The following is an 18,857-nucleotide window of genomic DNA, read 5'->3' on the forward strand; positions in this document are numbered from 1 at the left end:
TGCACTTGCAGTGAATTCCATACAATTTGGGGTGAATTAGTTTTATGTAATGCCACTTCAGCCCACTTGAGGGGGATAAAGCATCAGAAACAATCAGATTTCCACCACTGTAGGTGGAGGGAAGAACCTGTCAAGTCATGACCCTAAGGCTGAGGTCAGAGGGTTTTTGGTGCTGCAGACCTCTGGGACTCTGGAACTGATTGTTTTACCTAATTAAGTTATATTATATAGAGACAAACGTAATGATCAAGGCAGCAGCAGCACAGCAGCATTCATTAAGAAAAGCACACAGTGAATGCACGTTACCATAGCTGGTAATTTTTTGTTTTTTGTAACTGAGAATTACCATCGTTGGTATTACATCTGCCACTGTTGCCACTTTCATGTTTTATCTTTATTATTACTTTATTTATTATTATCAATACCATGAATAATCATGCTGCTATGAGCACTTTGCACTTTGTCCACCACACATACAGTTACTGTACTGATACTGTAGGTGTCCACCACACATACACAGTATATAACAATCAACATCTTGCTGCTATAAGCACTTTGCCTGGTGCAACCATCTTTTCATTTTTTCCCCTTTAAATGATTAATGTAATTGCACACTGTCCCTTATTAAACTAATAAACTAAACTAAACTAAACTAAACTAAACTAAACTAAACTAATGATGTCATTATTTTGTGGTCAACAGCAGCTGTTTTTCTAATATCCGAATTATCACCAAACAGATAGTTCACAATTAATTTTGAAAGATCTTAAAATATTAGAATAATTTAAAATGCAGCTGTTACATTCACTTGTATCAGCCCAAGAAAAAATAAACTTCAGGTTCAAAGTCTTGGGCCTTTAAAGAAGAGTTAATACGAAATGTCCTCTCAGCTCCAGACAGGTTGAATATGAACATATCAGATGTTGATGCAAAATAGATCTGATAAAATTCTTCTGTTTTGATTATTATTATAATCCAGATTAGTTATGCAGTTAATTACAGATGTGACCTCCTCTGTCTAACCTTCCTGTAAACTGACAGTAAAACACAGTAGCACACTACTACACTGCCAGGTACCAGTGGAGCTCTGTGATGCAGAGTTAAAAGCTCTTGAGCTTCTCAGGGTGTCCCATTTCACATATGAAATTACAAATATTTTAATGATTTTAATACCTTTTCTATATGTGAATAAAGATGATGATGATGATGATGATGATGATGATGACGACACAGTTATTACTGTAGGAGACAAAATATATTTTGCCTGTTTCTTTACATAGGTTTAACATCATTGTGTTGACACATTTCATTTTCGATTTATTTCATTCATGGTATGTACATTCTCACATAGTTGCACATATACATTGTGTACACATTTTCACCATGAATGAAAAGGAGCAGGATGAAGAAAACTTATAGTACCTGCCCCTCTCTGTTGTTATAATTACACTGGCTTACTTCAACACCAATATTATTCTCTGTTTCAAAATATTAAAGATGATGAAACACATTAAGGGGGTTAGGGTTATTTTCTTTTACTCATTGTGTGTGGTGGTGGCGGGAGTTTTGAACACAAAGGAAACACAAAGAGAACTATATTTCTTGTTGACCGCCATTTCACCGTTATCATTATTGTTATTTATTTAAAGCCACCTAGTAGTATTTTTCCCTTTTTGTTATAACTGCTTGGCTCCTTTTTAAAAAAAATGTTTTTGCTGTAATAAGCACTTTAACTGATCATAGACCTTTTGTATCTTTGGACGCGTCACAATAGTAGTGGCTGAAGTTTTGAAAGACAGCTGCAACAATCACCATGAACCACCTGCTGTCAGTGAGACCAACTTTGCTGATTAATTAAAATGATAAAAGAAAAAAAAAAGAAATCTGTGTTTTGTCTTGTGCAAATAACCAGACTGAATCAGGACGATCTAAATTATTACATAATAAAGACACATGTATATTTGTGAAATGTGTGTATATATTGTCACAAAGAAATAAAAGAAGGCTCTTACCATTGTGTTTTACAGAAGATTACTTCATATACCCAGGTAGTTGCTGCTCCTGGAAGAACAGAAAAATATATAATAAGTTGTTAATTTCAACATAAAAGACAAAGAGGTCACATATGGGACAGTAAAACGCTACTTTGTTTCCCGGTGCAGCAGCTTCATGAATATTTTGCCTGTTTCTTTACATCATTACGTTGACACATTAAGGGTGTGTGGATATTTTTCTTTTGCTTATTGTGTGTGGTGGCGGGAGTTTTGAAGAAATCTGTGTTTTGTCTTGTGCAAATAACCAGACTGAATCAGGACGATCTAAATTATTACATAATAAAAACACATGTATATTTGTGAAAGTGTATTGTCACAAAGAAATAAAAGAAGGCTCTTACCATTGTGTTTACAGAAGATTACTTCATATACCTCTTCCAGACAGTCTGCACTGCTGCTCCTGGAAGAAAATGAAAAATAAATAATACATTGTTAATTAATTTCAACATAAAAGACAAAGAGGTCACATATGAGACAGTAAAAGCTGCTTTATTTCCCGCTGCAGCAGCTTGGTGTCCTCCAATAACCTCTGCAGCGACCTGACACACTGAGCTGAACTCGTCTTGACCTCTTGACCTCTTGCACTGGATGTGTGTGTCTCCCTCACTCACACACTCAGTGACATGTGAGGCGAGACACACAGACTCTCTCACACACACACACACACACACACACACACACACACACACACACACACACACACACAGAGAGAGACACAACAACTCCTCTTCTCCTTCTCCTGCCTTCAGGAGCAGAGCTGCACTGTTTCGCAGTGATTCGCAGCCAATGTTGGAGCGCACTAAGCCAAATCCTCCACCATCATCATGTTTTCATCCTTGCAGGGGGAGGGAGGGTTGACTACGAGGCAAAGTGGGGGGAGAGAGACACACACACACACACATACACACATACACATACACGGGGCCTAGTCGCCACATCTTTTCATGAGAAGAAGCTGTGCCGCTAAACCGTCAGTAACCCGAATTTATTTGCACTTAATATATATTTAGAACAACCAGCTAATGTGTGAATAGCGGACTGAGGTAGCGGGGTAACGGGCTGCGCTGAACGGGTTTGTTTTCGCTTCTGTAGCTCTGCTCCGATGCACACTAGCTTGGCTAACTAGCTTGGCTAACTAGCTTGCTAGCCAGCCAGCTAAGTTAGTTGGGTTAGGTGGCTAACAGTTAGCTGTAGACTTAGCCGAGACTTGGCTTCATATTTATTTATTTATTACCACGGAATGAAAACTACACGTATCCGTTTGCGTTTTTTAATATCGTGTCGAGATGCGTAGTTACAGTTTGACTTTACACCCAGTTTACGGTTGTTGAGTCAAGACGCTTAGCTTAGCTTAGCAACTGTTAGCTGGCCGTTGCTAACGTTAGCTTAGCTTCCAGAGACGTTGGTGGTTTGTTGCCATCTGTCTGGGCTCCATCTAAACACTGGGAATGGGACGTTTCTTTTTAATTACAGCGTTCAACCAAAGAAAGATCAGTCGGTGTTTTTTGTTAGTGTAGTGTTTCTTAATTATTCAATTTAAAAACATGTATTTTTCTGTCCTCCGTGAGGAATCAGAGCTAGTCAGTCCTGGCATCAGCTGACGAAACTAACTGCTATAACGTTAACATCAAATGCCAAAAAAAAAAAAAAAAAAAGCATTTTCAATTACAGATTTATTTCTCCTGACAGCCAGACAGGAAGCCCTCAGCTTTGTAATGTAACTGAGTGTTGTCTACTTACTATCGTTATGTGTTAACATTGTTAGCAGCAGAGAGCTATTCACTGTGCCACTACATTATCTTTGCTCACAGCTCTCTCTTTTTTTCTTTTCTTTTTTTTTTTCTTGTGCTGGAATTTCAGACCCGTTTTTGGTTTCCCAAAACGACTCGGGCCCGGGCCTCAGTCCGCGGTCTAGAGTTTGATAGCGGGCTGAGAGAGAGACGGAAGACCGACGGTGTAGCAGCTGCCAGCCAGCCACCATCATGGGCGACAGCAGAGGTGAGAAAACTACTCTAACAGGTTTAATTTCAACAGCTGTGGTGCTTAGAAATAAAACATAATACTGGTGAGTGACTGATTTAACTGCTAACTTTACATATTGGAGTTGTACATTTGTGATTATGTCTGCTGTAGAGTCAGAGTCAGGCCTATGAAATATGATGTAACATAAACAAGCTGAAGTCTTTACTGAAATTACAGTAAATTGAAGCCTTTTAAATCTCAGTGAGTAAACTTGACCTATAACCCCCTTGACTTGACTTACAAAGCAAATAGGCTACTCATTTGAAATAAATCCATCAGGGTCAGTTATCCAGATTTCCATCCTACCAAACAGAGTGGATTTTTTTAAAATATAATGTTGAGATTTTGAAATGTAAGTGTTTTATCTTTGTCTCATGTCAACCATTATACCCAGTTGTACAGTAAAGTTGCATGTGCTGTAATGGATTTAAATTGTGCATGATAAAAGCACAAACTCCATGAAGGACTTGTCACTGTGACAGTTTTTCAGTTTCTTAGTGTCCTCTAAGGAAAATAGAGATGTCACAGACAGTTTCGCTGTTGCACCACTATGCAAGGAAATTAATGGCAAACCAGTGTGGGTGAAATGCCGAACTTGTTTGGCCACACACACAGGACTCTGCACTCTCTCACTATGCAACTTGAAGTCAGTGCACAAGTTTACTTAGTGCTGTGTCGGAGATTGAACGTAAAGAACGTAGAACGTACGTAACATGAATTTCAGAATAGAAGAAAATAAATGTTCCCCACTTCTCAGTAATTAAAAGCGTGAGAAGTCGCATTAGTTGAGTTGATAATACGTATTCACATGGTGGTGGAAGCAGGGTTAGGGTTAGGCCACAGCAGATGATTTGTGTGGGTAAAATGATTGGCTTATTTCTTCCCCGTGTGTTTGAGGCTAGAGAAATAGATTAGATCAGATGACAACAACCCAGAACAGAGCCTTAAGCACAGCTAGATACAAACCACAACATAAACAAAGAGTTAACCAAACAACTGGGATAATAATAAATCCTAAGCACTGGAAGGAAGGGATTGTTTAAATCAACATGAGAGAAGTATAGTATTTTTATGTAGAAACTGAAAGCCAGATGTTTTTTAGTCGTCCGCTGCAGTTTCAGTAGAGATCAAACCCTGTGATGTCAACAGCAAAGCAAATTGTACTGGGAACTGAAATGAGCTCTGTTTACACTGTGAGGATTTTAACCAGTGTGTTTCCACTGTGTTCAGTCAGTGAATGTCATTGGTCTCATCAGTAATTATTAGCATGTCATTGTTCTTGTTAACCATTAAAAATTGTGCAAATTGTGCAAATTTTATCTGTGCCAGCCTGTTATAACTATATTTTTTACAGCTGGTATTTGGTTAATAATTGTCCAGTGTGTGTGTGTATGCGTTTGTCACTTGTTACAACTGCTAGATAAAATCATCCTACATTTTCACCTTTAAAGGGATACTTCACCCAAAATCGCTAATTCACCAATCATCTCCTCACCGTCATGCCAAGGAAGGGTTTGGAGAACTTGTCATCAAAACTCTTTAGGAGTTCAGGGGGGGGTCTGGCTTGCAATGGATTTACATATAATGGCGACGGATAGAGTTCACTTCTGATTGGTCCAAAACACACACTATGAAACATCCAGATACCTCCATACTGCTCGTCCGTCGTTGTTAGAGTGCCTATCGTTTGAAAACCATGGATGTAAACACGAAAGAACATCTCGCAGCAAATCTCGTGCAGCTACTGGGAGCTGCTGCTACAACAAGGATAAAAACGCAGATTAAATAAAAAAATTTCCCAACAACTTCATGTCTTGGCTTCAGGACACTTGGTTCAGTAGAGAGGAGCAGTATGGAGGTATCTGGATGTTTCATAGTCTGTGTTTTGGACCAATCAGAAGTGAACTCTATTCACCGCCATTATATGAAAACCCGTTGCCAGCTGGACCCCCCCTGCAACTCCTAAAGAGTTTTGATGACTCTGAAAGTTCTCCCAACCCTTCCTTGGTATGATTGTGAGTAGAAAATTGGTGAATTATTGATTTTGGGTGAGGTGAGGTATCCCTTCTAAGCTTTTTTAGTCCGGCATTTTATTTTTTGTCCGGCATTATTTTTATATTATATTATATATTTTTTTTAAAAAGGGCTCAAACTCAGTCTTATATCGGTTAAATAACATTACATAGATAAAATTTGCTATTTTGTTTATGGTCTTTTTTCTGCTTTCTCTCCTCAGATTCCCGCAGCCCAGACAGTTCGTCTGTGTCGTCGCCCCCGTCGGGCCAACGCTCGCCCCCTCTGGTTCCCTCGGCCGCAGCCTCCATGACCTCCCTTCCTCCCATCACCTCGGCCGGCGTCAACAGCCCCATCAGCAGCATCGGCTCGCCCTTCTCCGTCATCAGCTCCTCGCTGGGCTCGCCCTGCCTCCCCGGGACGCCCTCGGTGGGCTACGGCCCCATCAGCAGCCCGCAGGTAGAGAAAGCTCCACCGCTCTGTTGGTCTTTACTCAGGGAAAATATACAGTTACCAGAAGTTACAGTTCCCCGTCACTAGGGCTGGGACCATATGCTTTTCTCCCGATTCGATTCTTCTACGAATTTTTTGGATGGCGATTCGATTTAAATTGCGATTCTACGATATTGCCGATTCTCTCGATTTTTTTAGTCTGCATTTTTAACATTTATCTGCACACAAATACTGTAGAAGCCTATAAATTAAATCAGAAGTAAGCGATCCGGTGGTTTTGTCTAACTTCCTGTCAGCAGATGGAGTTAGCAGCCCCCGCCCTCGTCATGGATCTATTGGTCCTCGTCCCTACGTCACCACATTCAGGCGCATCCCTTGGCTGCACACACAGAGAGGACTGCCCCTTTATGCAGTTCTCTCTCCTCATTGGATAAAGGTTGTAGGATACAAGGAAAGTTTTCTCCTGGGCTCAGAGCAGAGCAGAGTGACTGACAGACCCGTGTTTCAGACCAAACACTCTATAGAAGTGATTGCTGTCGGAAGATACAACTATTTAAGACTTAGATTAACGTAGGGTTACTTAACGTAATCCCTGGTTCTTTGATAACAGAGTGAGGTGTTTCACTATGGGAATCGCCTTGGCATGACCAACTCTACGGAAGCTCCAATGACACAACGTCTGTCTGTGACAGACAGGTCGAGCTGTGCTGGGGCCCCGCCCCCTCACACTACCACAGCCGACCTGCCCCTCCCAACTCATTCTAGACCGGTTTCTTTCCGTGCCTATGCGAGTAGGGATGTGATGGTGAAACACCTCACTCTGTTATCAAAGAACCAGGGATTACGTTAAGTAACCCTACGTTCTTTTTCTAACTTCGTTCGGTGTTTCACTATGGGAGATATAGCCCACTCCCGAATTGCCTTTAATCTCCCGAAGCTCTAATCATGTTAAAGCCCGGCAGTGGCTGCTATACAGACCCTGGTCTGTTTGCCTCTAGCACCGCCTGTGCTACAGATGGCCCTGAGACATCCAGCCTGTAAAACCTTATGAAAGTGTGGGGCGTAGCCCAGCTCGCCGCCGCACAAATGTCCTGTACTGAGACTCCCCTAAACAGGGCCCATGACGTGGCCATGCCTCTAGTGGAATGAGCCCTCAAACCCTGGGGGGGCTGCAAACCCCTGCATCCATAGGCCAGAGATATGGCTTCCACTATCCAGTGGGACAACCTCTGGCGGGACAAAGGCTTTCCCCTATGGGGAGTGGCCCAGGACACAAACAGCTGGTCATCTCTCCTGACACCGGCTGTCCTACTCACATACACATGGAGCGCCCTGACGGGGCATAATGTGTTAAGCTTTTTCTCCTCAGCTGAGGAGAATGGAGGTGGGTGGAAAGCCAACAGCTCCACTGTGGGACACCTGTAACCTGACTCAACCACCTTAGGCACGAAGGCTGGGTTGGGCCTAAAACAGACCTTAGAGAGCCCTGGTGCAAACTGTAAACAGGACGGCCGTATGGATAACGCCTGTAGGTCACTCACTCTCTTTGCTGTAGTTAAAGCTAAGAGCAAAGCTGTTTTCAGTGAAACAAACTTCATCTCCGCCACCTCCATAGGTTCAAATGGGTGGAGAGAGAGGGCATCCAGCACCACTGACAGCTCCCACAGGGGAACCAGGGGTCTGGAAACTGGGAGTTTGCGTCGTGCACCTTTCATGAAACGACAGACTAAGGGATGTTGCCCTACAGGCTTGTCTCCAAAGCCCACGTGACAAGCCGAAATGGCAGCCAAATACACCTTAACAGTGGAAAAAGCCTTTCCTTTGTCCACCAAATCCTGCAGGAAACACAGCAGGTCCACCACTGAACACTGAAAAGGGATGATATGTTTCAAGTCACACCACTCCTCAAAAACACGCCATTTACCACTGTAAAGAGAGCGAGTAGAGGAGGCTCTTGCGTTCTGAATGGTGTCAATGACCTGCGCTGGCAGGCCTGCAGCACTCAGGTTCCACCTCTCACGGGCCAAGCCCAGAGTGCCATGCGGTCTGGGTGGGGGTGGTAGATTTCCCCGCCCGCCTGGGACAGAAGATCCCTGCGTATGGGGAGCGGCCACGGCTCGCCCCCTAGCAGCTGTATTATTTCTGCCATCCAATGTTTGGACGGCCATCGTGGCGCTATCATGATTAATTGCAGGCCCTGTTCTCTCACTCTGATCAGAGTCGGGGAGATCAGACTGAGCGGTGGAAACGCATAAAGCAGCACGTCTGGCCACGGGTGTGCCAGTGCATCCACACCCAGAGGTGCATTTGCGTCCGACAGGGAGAAAAACAGTGGACATTGCGCGTTTTCTTGCGAGGCGAACAGATCTACGGCTGCCTGGCCGTATCTGAACCAAATCTGCTCCACCACCTGCGGGTGGAGCTTCCACTCTCCGTACAGGGGATTCCCCCGGGACAGGAGATCCGCCCCTCTGTTCAAAACGCCCGGTACATGTGTCGCTCGAAGAGACAGGAGCCGGGTACTGCTCCATAAGATTACTTTCCGAGCTAAGCTGTGCAGCTGCAGTGACCGAGTGCCGCCCTGGCGGTTTATGTATGCCACTACAGTGGAATTGTCTGTCTTCACTAGGACGTGGTGACCCTGAAGAAATTGCTGGAAATGTTTCAATGCTAGAAACACTGCCCAAAGCTCCAGAACATTTATATGAGACAGAGCCCGGCTCTGATCCCATATCCCATTCACTGTTCTGCCCAACATGGTCGCTCCCCATCCTGACAGGGACGCGTCCGTTGTCATGGTTACCCTGGACGCCACCGCGCCCAGCGGCATCCCCGCCGCTATGGCTGCTGTGTCCCTCCACGGTCGGAGAGCCGCCACACATGCCGGTGTTATTACCAACCTGCGGCTGAGATGACGGCGTGGGCATAGGCGGAGTGCCGCGACCCAACGCTGAAAATCCCTCATCATCAGTAGCCCCAGATGTACCACAGAAATCACTGATGCCATGAGGCCGAGCAGGCGTAGGCATAGTCTGAATGACACGGCTTGCCCCAGCCTGAATAGAGAGAGACACTGTGTTAGGGACATTAATCTCCCCTCTGATAGCGTGACGCGAAAAGAGAGAGAGTTTATGTTGAGACCCAGGTATTCTGTGCACTGTGTGGGCTCCACTCGGCTCTTCGCCCAGTTTATATTGAACCCGAGATCCCCGAGATGGTTTATCACCGCAGCGGCATCTCTGGCCGCTTGTTCCCGCGATGGAGAGCATATCAGATAATCGTCTATGTACGAGAATATTCTGATACCGCTGCTCCGTAACGGAGACAGTGCTGCTTCCACACATTTGCTGAACACCCTGGGAGCTAGTGACAGCCCGAAGGGAATCGCCTGATACTCGTAGGCTTTGCCCTGAAACGCAAACCTGAGAAATTTTCTGTGCGCGGGATAAATGGCGATATGAAAATATGCGTCCTTGAGGTCTTGGGAATGAGGAAGTAACGGGAGTAAAAACCCTGTTGAGCTTCCTCGCTCGGGACGGCTCTGATCGCTTGTTTGTTTAATAGTGACGTTATTTCGTCCTGTAAAACTCGAGCCGCATCCCCTCTGGCCACTGAAACTACCACACCGTTGAATCTGGGTGGTTTCATAGCGAATTGTAGTCTGTAACCCCGAGAAACAGTTGACAAAACCCATGGATGAACTGCGCATGCGCGCCAATTTGCCGCCCGGGCAGATAACGTGCTTGTGTTGTCGCACTGTGGTGACGTCACCCGCTGTGACTGGCGGGATCTGTCTCCCATCAGAGGAGCGTGAGCTCCCCCTGTGGGAATTGAGGGGGCATGGCAGTGTTTTGTCTTTATTTTGTTTTTCTTTTTGTTTTGGGGAAGACAACTCGCCCTTGGCTCTGAGCCTGGCTGCGAGGGTGTGAGATTTATTTTTGTTAAACAAGGTGAAAGTGCTTGGTGACACTGTGTTAACCTCTGACCCCGACTCTCCTCCTCTTGAACATGAGGGGAGAGAGACAGAGAGACCTCTGGACCACACAGAACTGCCAGAGTCTCTTGAACTGCGGGGATTTGATTCACCCCTGACTCCCTTCTTTTCTTGAAGGGAGGGGGGAGGGAGAAGCTGGGGCTGTCAGGGCGCCTGCTTCCTCTTTGCACCCCTGGGGTGTTGGGGACGGCCTCTTGCTGCCGCAGCAGCGAAGGAGTGTTTGCCCCATGGCTTTTGGTTCTGCTGAGGCTGCTGTTGAGGCTGCTGGTTGGCTTGCTGACCAGCTGCCTGCCTCTGTGGTCTGCCCCCCCACTGTCTCCCCCTTACTGCTGCAGCCGCAGCAGCAAAGCCAGTTCTTGGAGCCTGAGGGGGACGAGGGGTGGGTTTCCGTGGAAGACAGAGATCAAAGGCTTCGCCTTCCTGTTTCCTGAGGGTGCTGGTCTCCCTCATCTTTTCCAGCGCTGGACCGAAAAGACCTTTGGTGGGGTCATATGGCGCGTCCATGACCTCTGCCTTCTGAGCGTCGCTCAGGCCTGAGAGATTCAGCCACAAGGCTCTCTCCCCTGAGACTGCCAGCCCCATCACTCGACCGCAGCCTTGCACCGCGCCTCGTGAGGAGCGTAGGATGAGGTCGTTGACAACACAAATCTCGTCCCAGAGGGCCGGGTTAGGTGCCCCTGAGTCCAGTTGTCGACCCATCTCTTCCAGGATCTCTGCCTGGTATGCAGACAGCAGTGTGCCTGCGTTCAGGGAGCATACTGACTGTGCTGCATACTTGTACATCCTCTGGAAAACGGAGGCGGTGAGACGCTCCGTTTTGCTGGGCAGGGAAGTGGTAGAGGAGGCTGAGAGAGAGCGTTGGTTGGGGTGGAGGTGAAAAGCCACCGAAGGCTCCACTACTGGGGGCTCGGCCAACCCCAGTTCCCCCATGCCATGGATCTCCAGCATAGAGTAGCCCTTGGTTGGAAGCTTACTCTTAAATGGGCTGGACCAGTACCGGGTCATTTCCCTCATGCAGGCTGGTACTGGTGGCAGGAGTTGCTTTGATGGTGGATGGGCTGGTGGGAGCCTTTTGCCATCATACAAATCTCTCTCCGTCCCCTCGGCATCTTGGGCTGCAGGCCACTGTACCCCTAGCTTTGCTGCAGCCCGTTTGCAGACCTCATACAGACTACTGTCCACTGGAGCAGTATCTGATGCGCTGGGGGGTCTGGACTGTTGGACAGGAAAGGTGGAATCCTCCTCCTCATCGTCCATTTCGTCCATGTTGAGGAGGTCAGAGTTGGCATCGCCCTCTGCGTCCTCACAGTCAGGCTCCCCTTCGAGGATGTCCTCGAATAAGGGAGGCAAGTCTGTGGCCTCATCATCCATCATGTCCACCCAGTCCTTAGCTGGTGGCTGATGTGTGATGGTTGCTGTCTGTGGGGTGGCTCCTGCCAGGCATGGGTCCTGGTTGCTAGCCACAGCCACTCTCAGCCTTCTTTCCAGTACCTTTTCTGGCATTGACGCACAGTGGGGACATGACTGGGGATCAGCCAGCGATGCTTGGGCGTGTTTAGCGCCCATGCACGCGATGCACATGCGATGAGGGTCCCGGCCCGAGATGGACGCTCCGCATGACGCGGGGCACAGGCGGGATGCAGCCTCCTTCCCCTTCGGCTCGGACCCTTTGGCGGGGGTCGCGGCCGAAGACATGGTGTCTGGAAAGGGAGATGTAGGTGAGTATACAGCCGTAAGGCGCGCCGTAACGCGGTAGCCCGTCGGTGTTACCACCCGGGGGTTTAGCCCAAGCTAACCGCGTACCGTGAAGTTTTGCTCGTCGTAACACGTTAGCAGAGCTCCCGGTACTCAGTCTAGCTTACAAGAACGGTGCTAGCGAAAACCCGGTTGACTCGCCGTAACACGTTAGTCAGCGGGTATTAAGCTGCACTGTAGCCGGCTACACCAGTGAGCTAACACGGTATAGCCAGGTAGCGGCTCGCCCTGACGCGTTAGCCCAATGCTAAATAAACACAGTCGGCTACTCCGGTAACTTAATGCTGGGTAGCCAAGTAAGCAGCTCGCCGCGACGCGGACACTGCTCACAAGACCGTAATACTTACTCGGCCAATCCAAACCGAACCCGGAGCCGCGTTCGGCGACGTGAGTCCCTTAACGGGTCGTCTGAGAACGGTTAAGCGGGTATCCAGGCTAGCTCGGCTAGATCAGCTGAGGGAGCTTCGTTTCGTTCCTCACGGGAAGAAAGCGAGAATGAGTTGGGAGGGGCAGGTCGGCTGTGGTAGTGTGAGGGGGCGGGGCCCCAGCACAGCTCGACCTGTCTGTCACAGACAGACGTTGTGTCATTGGAGCTTCCGTAGAGTTGGTCATGCCAAGGCGATTCCCATAGTGAAACACCAAACGAAGTTAGAAAAAGAACACAAACATTCACCTTACTTCTGCTTTAACATACTCCATTATAAAGTGAACTTAAACCCTTTTCAAAACCTGTACTCTCTGTATGTAAAAAAGGCGAACAAATGCACATTGCACAATATTTAAAAAAAAAAAAAATTTTAATCGATTTTTGAAAAAATAATCGATTTAAAAATCGTCAAAAAAGATATTGCGATATTTATGTGAATCGATTTTTTCTCCCACCCCTACCCGTCACTGCATCGGAGCTCCCTGAATTGGATTCCACAGAGGTCGTGCATGGGGGGGGGTCAGTGTATTCAGCCAGCCAGAGTATAAATAGTTTTTAATGAAAATGGTTTACATGGTTCTCGGGTCGGGTAAGAAGAAGCCTGAGCCGAACTTTGCTCAGAGTCCCAGCGAGGTCGGGACCAGCTCGATCCCACCAGCAGGGGATTCAGGTTCACTAGTATGAACATGCAACGACACCAGTCTGTATGAATGAATGAATGAATGAATGAATGAATGAATGAATGGAGATGAGCTTCAGGCTCTGCAACACTGAGGAGAAGGACAATGTGTTTAGTTAGTTAGGAAAACTCAAAGATTCCATGTGGCTACGTTTGCATTACATTGCACCACCATGTTTTTTATTAGCAGGTGTTGCAGGATGAGGACAAAACAGAGAGTGCACACTGTCAACAACTGTCGGGCGTTATGGAAAAAACAACAAAAGTAATACTGAATAGTAGATGCTGAATGTTCAATTAAAGGGAACAACCCTACTCCTAAAACTATAGGTATTATGGCAATGGGCCAATTTGCCAAAATGTCAAACTATCTATTTAATTTCCTCTAACAACATGCAATGTTGAATAAACCGTTTTTATAATGTTTCATATATTCATGTGGAAGCTAAATTTAAGAATTGATACCAAAGTTTATTTTTTACATAAAGCCCTTTGAGCTGCAGTTTATGTCATGAAAGTTAAATAAAGTGTATTATTCTAATTAAATATAAACTATCTTTAAGACAATATCTCACCCTTCATTAGAGACTTGTTGATGAGATTGTTCTCATTGTACGTCTTTCTTTTCCACCAGGCTATAAATACACTGTTGGCATTAATTTTGTGATTTGTTTTTTTCCCCCTCCATTCATTTCAGGCTCATCTAATATTCATCCTGCTGTTCTCCATGTTGTAGGTATGAAATAAATAAATGTTGTGTGTGATTGTGTCATTCACCGTTGCTCCTGTGGCTCTTTCAGATCAACTCGACCGTGTCCATGTCGGGGCTCCACGCCGTGAGCAGCTCTGACGACGTGAAGCCTCCTCTGGGCTTGAAGCCGCTGTCGCCCCACAGCCCCGGCGGGCCCATGCTCTCCCAGAAACGCCTTTGTGCCATCTGTGGTGACAGATCCTCTGGTGACTACTCACCTTAGATACTACTCCTGTTTTCCTGTTGTTTTATATATATACACGGTACAAAAGTCACGGTTCGGTACGTACCTCGGTTCAGGGGTCACGGTTCGGTACGGTTTCGGTACAACACACACTATTGAATGTAAAACTAAAATCTGTCTTGTGTTATAAAAGTTAAAAAAAAAATAGAATATAAAATTAAACAAGTGCATTAGGGTTGTTATCATGCCATTCATTAATTCTAGAGGTGAAAAAAACTTGTACTTGACAACTGACAACTATTACAAACAAAACAAACCAAGAAACTAACATCAATGTTGGTTCACACAGTTAATTTAGACTAGATGCCAGTTGCTTTGGTGATGTTTCTGGTCTGTGTTCATGTCAAGAGGCTTAAAAGCAGCGGGATAAGGTGTTGCACACAAGTTGTCTTTTTCCCCGCATCAGTGATTGACATGTGGGATGGCGGAGGAGGGGGGGGTGAACATGCGCTACGTGTTTGATGCGTTTCTAGCGACGCAGCGACTTTGTCCGGTGGACCAGTCGCGAGCTGCTTTACAGTCTACGGTCGCGAGCCGTCGCCATCGCCGTTGTGTTTCATTGAGAAGCCACGGTGACATAGATGAGGCAGCAGCTCCTCTAACTTCACACTCTCAGGACTTCCCTTCTTCGTCTGTTATGACGGTTGCTGCAGCTTCGAGGCTCATCACCGCCACCTAGATTGGAGTGAGGACTCGACTTTTTAAAAAAAATGTTATATTCATTCAGACGTATTCGTCGTGTGACTGTGTGCACCGAACTGTGACCTCCGTACCGTGACGGCACGGGACGAATACATATACCGTTACACCCCTAATATAAACTGTAAAGAGTTGTGAGATGTGTCGTCGCTCTGGTCTTAGTCGTCTGGCTCTTCTCTTCCCTCAACCTGCAGGTAAACACTACGGCGTCTACAGCTGCGAGGGCTGCAAAGGCTTCTTCAAGAGGACAGTACGCAAAGACTTGACCTACACGTGTCGGGACAATAAAGACTGTATGGTGGACAAGAGGCAGAGGAACCGCTGCCAGTACTGCCGCTACCAGAAGTGCCTGGCCATGGGCATGAAGAGAGAAGGTGAGCGGCTTGTGAACCACTCACCCTCAGCCTCTTCCGCTCATTTAACACGGCTTTCCCACACATTGTTGAAGGCTTTAACGCAAATTATGATTTATTTCATGTGAGTAGCTGAGCTCTTTAACTTGATTTAAAAAGGTTATTGCCAACACAGTAGCTGTGGTGTGTTTGTTAAGGACAGACACTGAAGGCTCACATTGATTCAGTCCTGCAGCAGCGGCGCTCTGCAGACATAATATACGTCATCCAGAACAAATCAGATTTTAAGATTATCCTGTGGTAGTGGAGGAAAAAAACAAATATATTGCATTTTCTCATTTTGTTTTGTTGCAGCTTAAGTTATAAAGAATCCCTCATCAATCAGCAGTCGGAGACAGACTGACATATCCTCCTGACAGAAGTATTCAGACACTCTGCTGCCACAAATTCAGCTCAGGTGCTTCAGATCACAGAGCGAGATTAGTTCTCTTCAGACCAGACGACTCTTGTTTCTCCCACTCGGCCCAGATGAGCGGTGTCGTATCTCCACACTGGATCTCTGGAGCTCAGCCAGACTGACCCTCAGGTTGTTCACCTCAGTTCCTTCAACCTCGTGGCCTCGGGTTTAGCCCCGATACGGCAGCGATTTCACTTTATACACACAGATGTATGTATGCTTCAACTCATAGCCAATCAAATCATGATCGTTGCCCCCGAGGTGAAGTTTCAAGTCCCATAGCAAAGTATCTGAATAGAGAAGTCTGTGATATGTCAGTGTTTTCTTTTTGAATAAATCTGTAAATAAAAAATCAGTTTCTTACGACGGAGTATTAGGGCCACATTGAGAAAAAAACTAAAAACACAGACTTTGAGAATAAAGTCATAAATTTACGAGAATAAAGTCGTACATTCATGAGAATAAAGTCATAACATTACAAGAATAAAGTTGTAAATTTACGACTTTATTCTCGAAGTTTGTGGTTTTTTATTTGTCAATGTGGCCCTAATACTCTGTCGTAGTTTCTAGATTTAGAAGAAACTAGTTTCCTTTACCAGTGGCAGATTCGGTCTGTGGGACTCACTCTTCTGCCAACTTCACATGAGACTAACGAGCTCCTTCAAACACACAGTTTTTCCCCTCAGTTCTCTGGTGCCATGTTCAATGTCACATTTCCAGTCCAAAATTAGAGGACACAGTTGTGCATCTTTTCCATCCCACAGTGTCCTGCAATCTACTGCATGTCACTCACATAATACCTCAGAGCTATTTGCTACCCTTGCTTTTACTTTTCATCTTTTTTTCAGTTGATCTATATCAACTTTTTTTATTTTTATTTTATTTTTTTAAATCCATTGTGTTATAAAACAGTAAACCTTTAGGCATTACAGTATGTTGTGGCAGCCCATGTCTAGTCTGCACATCACGTAACCATGTCATATTTAGCAGGTGTTCGTCAGTCATCGGTAAATATATCAGTCATGATCTGAACCAATTAAAAAGCAAAAACAGAAGCAAATCATAGATGTTGTCTTGTTAAAACAGATTCTCATGAGGTTTATATTGAATAAACATAACATACCACTCTTATATTAGTGACCATATGACCGTTGACCAGACAAATAAACTGATACAGGTGATTTTAATAATGTGATAAAACAAGCAGAGCTGCAGCTGATCTGTTTGCTGCGTCTTAACACTGAAAATCACATTAGATCCATTTTAAACCAGTCGAGTCTGAGATAATCTGCTGCTGAACCTCCCAGAGCAGCAGCAGAGCAGCAGAGCAGCAGAGCAGCAGCAGAGCAGCAGAGCAGCAGAGCAGAGCAGCAGAGCAGCAGCAGAGCAGCAGCAGAGCAGCAGCAGAGCAGCAGCAGAGCAGCAGAGCAGCAGCTCAATGTGCTTCACTTCCCCAGCATGTCTGATCACGGCTCAGTTTATCTCTGACAGGCTGTGTGGTCACTGTTGTTACTATGACGACCCCCGTCGCCCCCGAGCATTAAAGGGATACCTCACCCCAAATCGATAATTCACCAATCAACTACTCACCGTCATGCCAACGAAGGGTTTGGAGAACTTTCATCGTCATCAAAACTCTTTAGTAGTTGCAGGGGGGGTCCGGCTGGTGACGGGTTTTCATATAATGGTGGCAGATAGAGTTCACTTCTGATTGGTCCAAAACACAGACTATGAAACATCCAGATACCTCCATACTGCTCCTCTCTACTGACCCAAGTGTCCCGAAGCCAAGACATGGAAAAGTTGTTCAGAAAAAATTAATTTGATCTCTGTTTTTATCCTTGTTGTAGCAGCAGCTCCCAGTGGCTGCGAGATGTTCTTCGAACGTTCTTCTACGAACATCTCGCAGCAAATCTCGCACATGCTCACAAACATCAACAAGAGCAACTGGAAGCTACTGCTACTATTGATGTTTGTGCGCATGCGTGAGATTTGCTGCAAGATGTTCGTTCGTCGTTGTAAACCAGTGGATGTATGATGTAAACGTTGAAGAACATCAACAGCTACTGGGAGCTGCTGCTACAACAAGGATAAAAACAGAGATCAAATTAATTTTTTCCGAACAGCTTTTCATGTGGCGGCTTCAGGACACTTGGGTCAGTAGAGAGGAGCAGTATGGAGGTATCTGGATGTTTCATAGTCTGTGTTTTGGACCATTCAAAGTGAACTCTATCCGCCGCCATTATATGAAAACCCGTCACCAGTCGGACCCCCCCTGCAACTCCTAAAGCATTTTGATGACTGAAAGTTCTCCAGACCCTTCATTGGCATGACGGTGAGTAGAAGATTGGTGAATTATCGATTTTGGGTGAAGTATCCCTTTAAGTGAATCCAGACAGAGGAAGGTTGAAGGCAGCAGCTTTCTGTTCCCTCGCTCTGAGGCTCGGTGATGTGGGGATAGGAAGAACGAGTGCAGAGTGGTGGAGGGGGAGATGGGGGTGGGTAAGCCTTGTAAACACTAACCCCCTTTCCCCCTGTCTTCCTCTTTTTGTTTCCTCTCGTTCTCTCTCTCCCCCCCCTCCCTCCTTCTGTAGTGGCCACGATGAACGACAGATGTAAGGAGAAGAGGGAGGGAGGGGTGTATGTCTGCCTGCATGAGTGAGCAAGAAGCAGAGAGATATGACATGATCACATATCCCTTACAATCAGATAGATCATAGATACCCCCCCCCCCAACCCCGGTGCTCAGAGGTGGACCGGTGCCAGCCTCCAATCAACCCCCCCCCCTGTTCTCTTTAACTGAACAGATCCAGGGACAGTTTGCTGAGCTAGAACACTCTCTTTAATCATCATCTGACTTTATTTTAAAGTTACTCATTGTTTATTGATCACAGCTACTACACAGAGCTCCAGACTAGGAGCACATTGGCCCCCCCTAACTTAAAATGTTAGGGGC

The 18,857-nt window shown here is 45.8% G+C and overlaps 1 protein-coding gene across 4 annotated transcripts in view; it reads left to right on the plus strand.

Moving 5' to 3' along the window:
* The first annotated feature begins 2,938 nt into the window (after nucleotides 1-2,938).
* The window catches only part of rxrba (retinoid x receptor, beta a), a 34,782-nt gene continuing 18,863 nt past the window's right edge, over nucleotides 2,939-18,857 (plus strand). For 2 of the 4 annotated variants that reach the window (XM_083982482.1, XM_083982480.1), the window contains exons 1-6: nucleotides 2,939-3,024; nucleotides 3,915-4,052; nucleotides 6,313-6,548; nucleotides 14,198-14,354; nucleotides 15,286-15,465; nucleotides 18,496-18,516. In XM_083982482.1, the coding sequence (XP_083838608.1) occupies nucleotides 4,037-4,052; nucleotides 6,313-6,548; nucleotides 14,198-14,354; nucleotides 15,286-15,465; nucleotides 18,496-18,516 (610 nt within the window). In that variant the 5' untranslated portion in view covers nucleotides 2,939-3,024; nucleotides 3,915-4,036. The remainder of the gene's footprint in view (nucleotides 3,025-3,914; nucleotides 4,053-6,312; nucleotides 6,549-14,197; nucleotides 14,355-15,285; nucleotides 15,466-18,495; nucleotides 18,517-18,857) is intronic. The other 2 variants (XM_083982483.1, XM_083982481.1) reach the window with 1 other exon arrangement.

The sequence above is a fragment of the Trachurus trachurus genome, assembly GCF_905171665.1.
Source record: "Trachurus trachurus genome assembly, chromosome: 11".
Classification (NCBI taxonomy): Eukaryota; Metazoa; Chordata; class Actinopteri; order Carangiformes; family Carangidae; genus Trachurus; species Trachurus trachurus.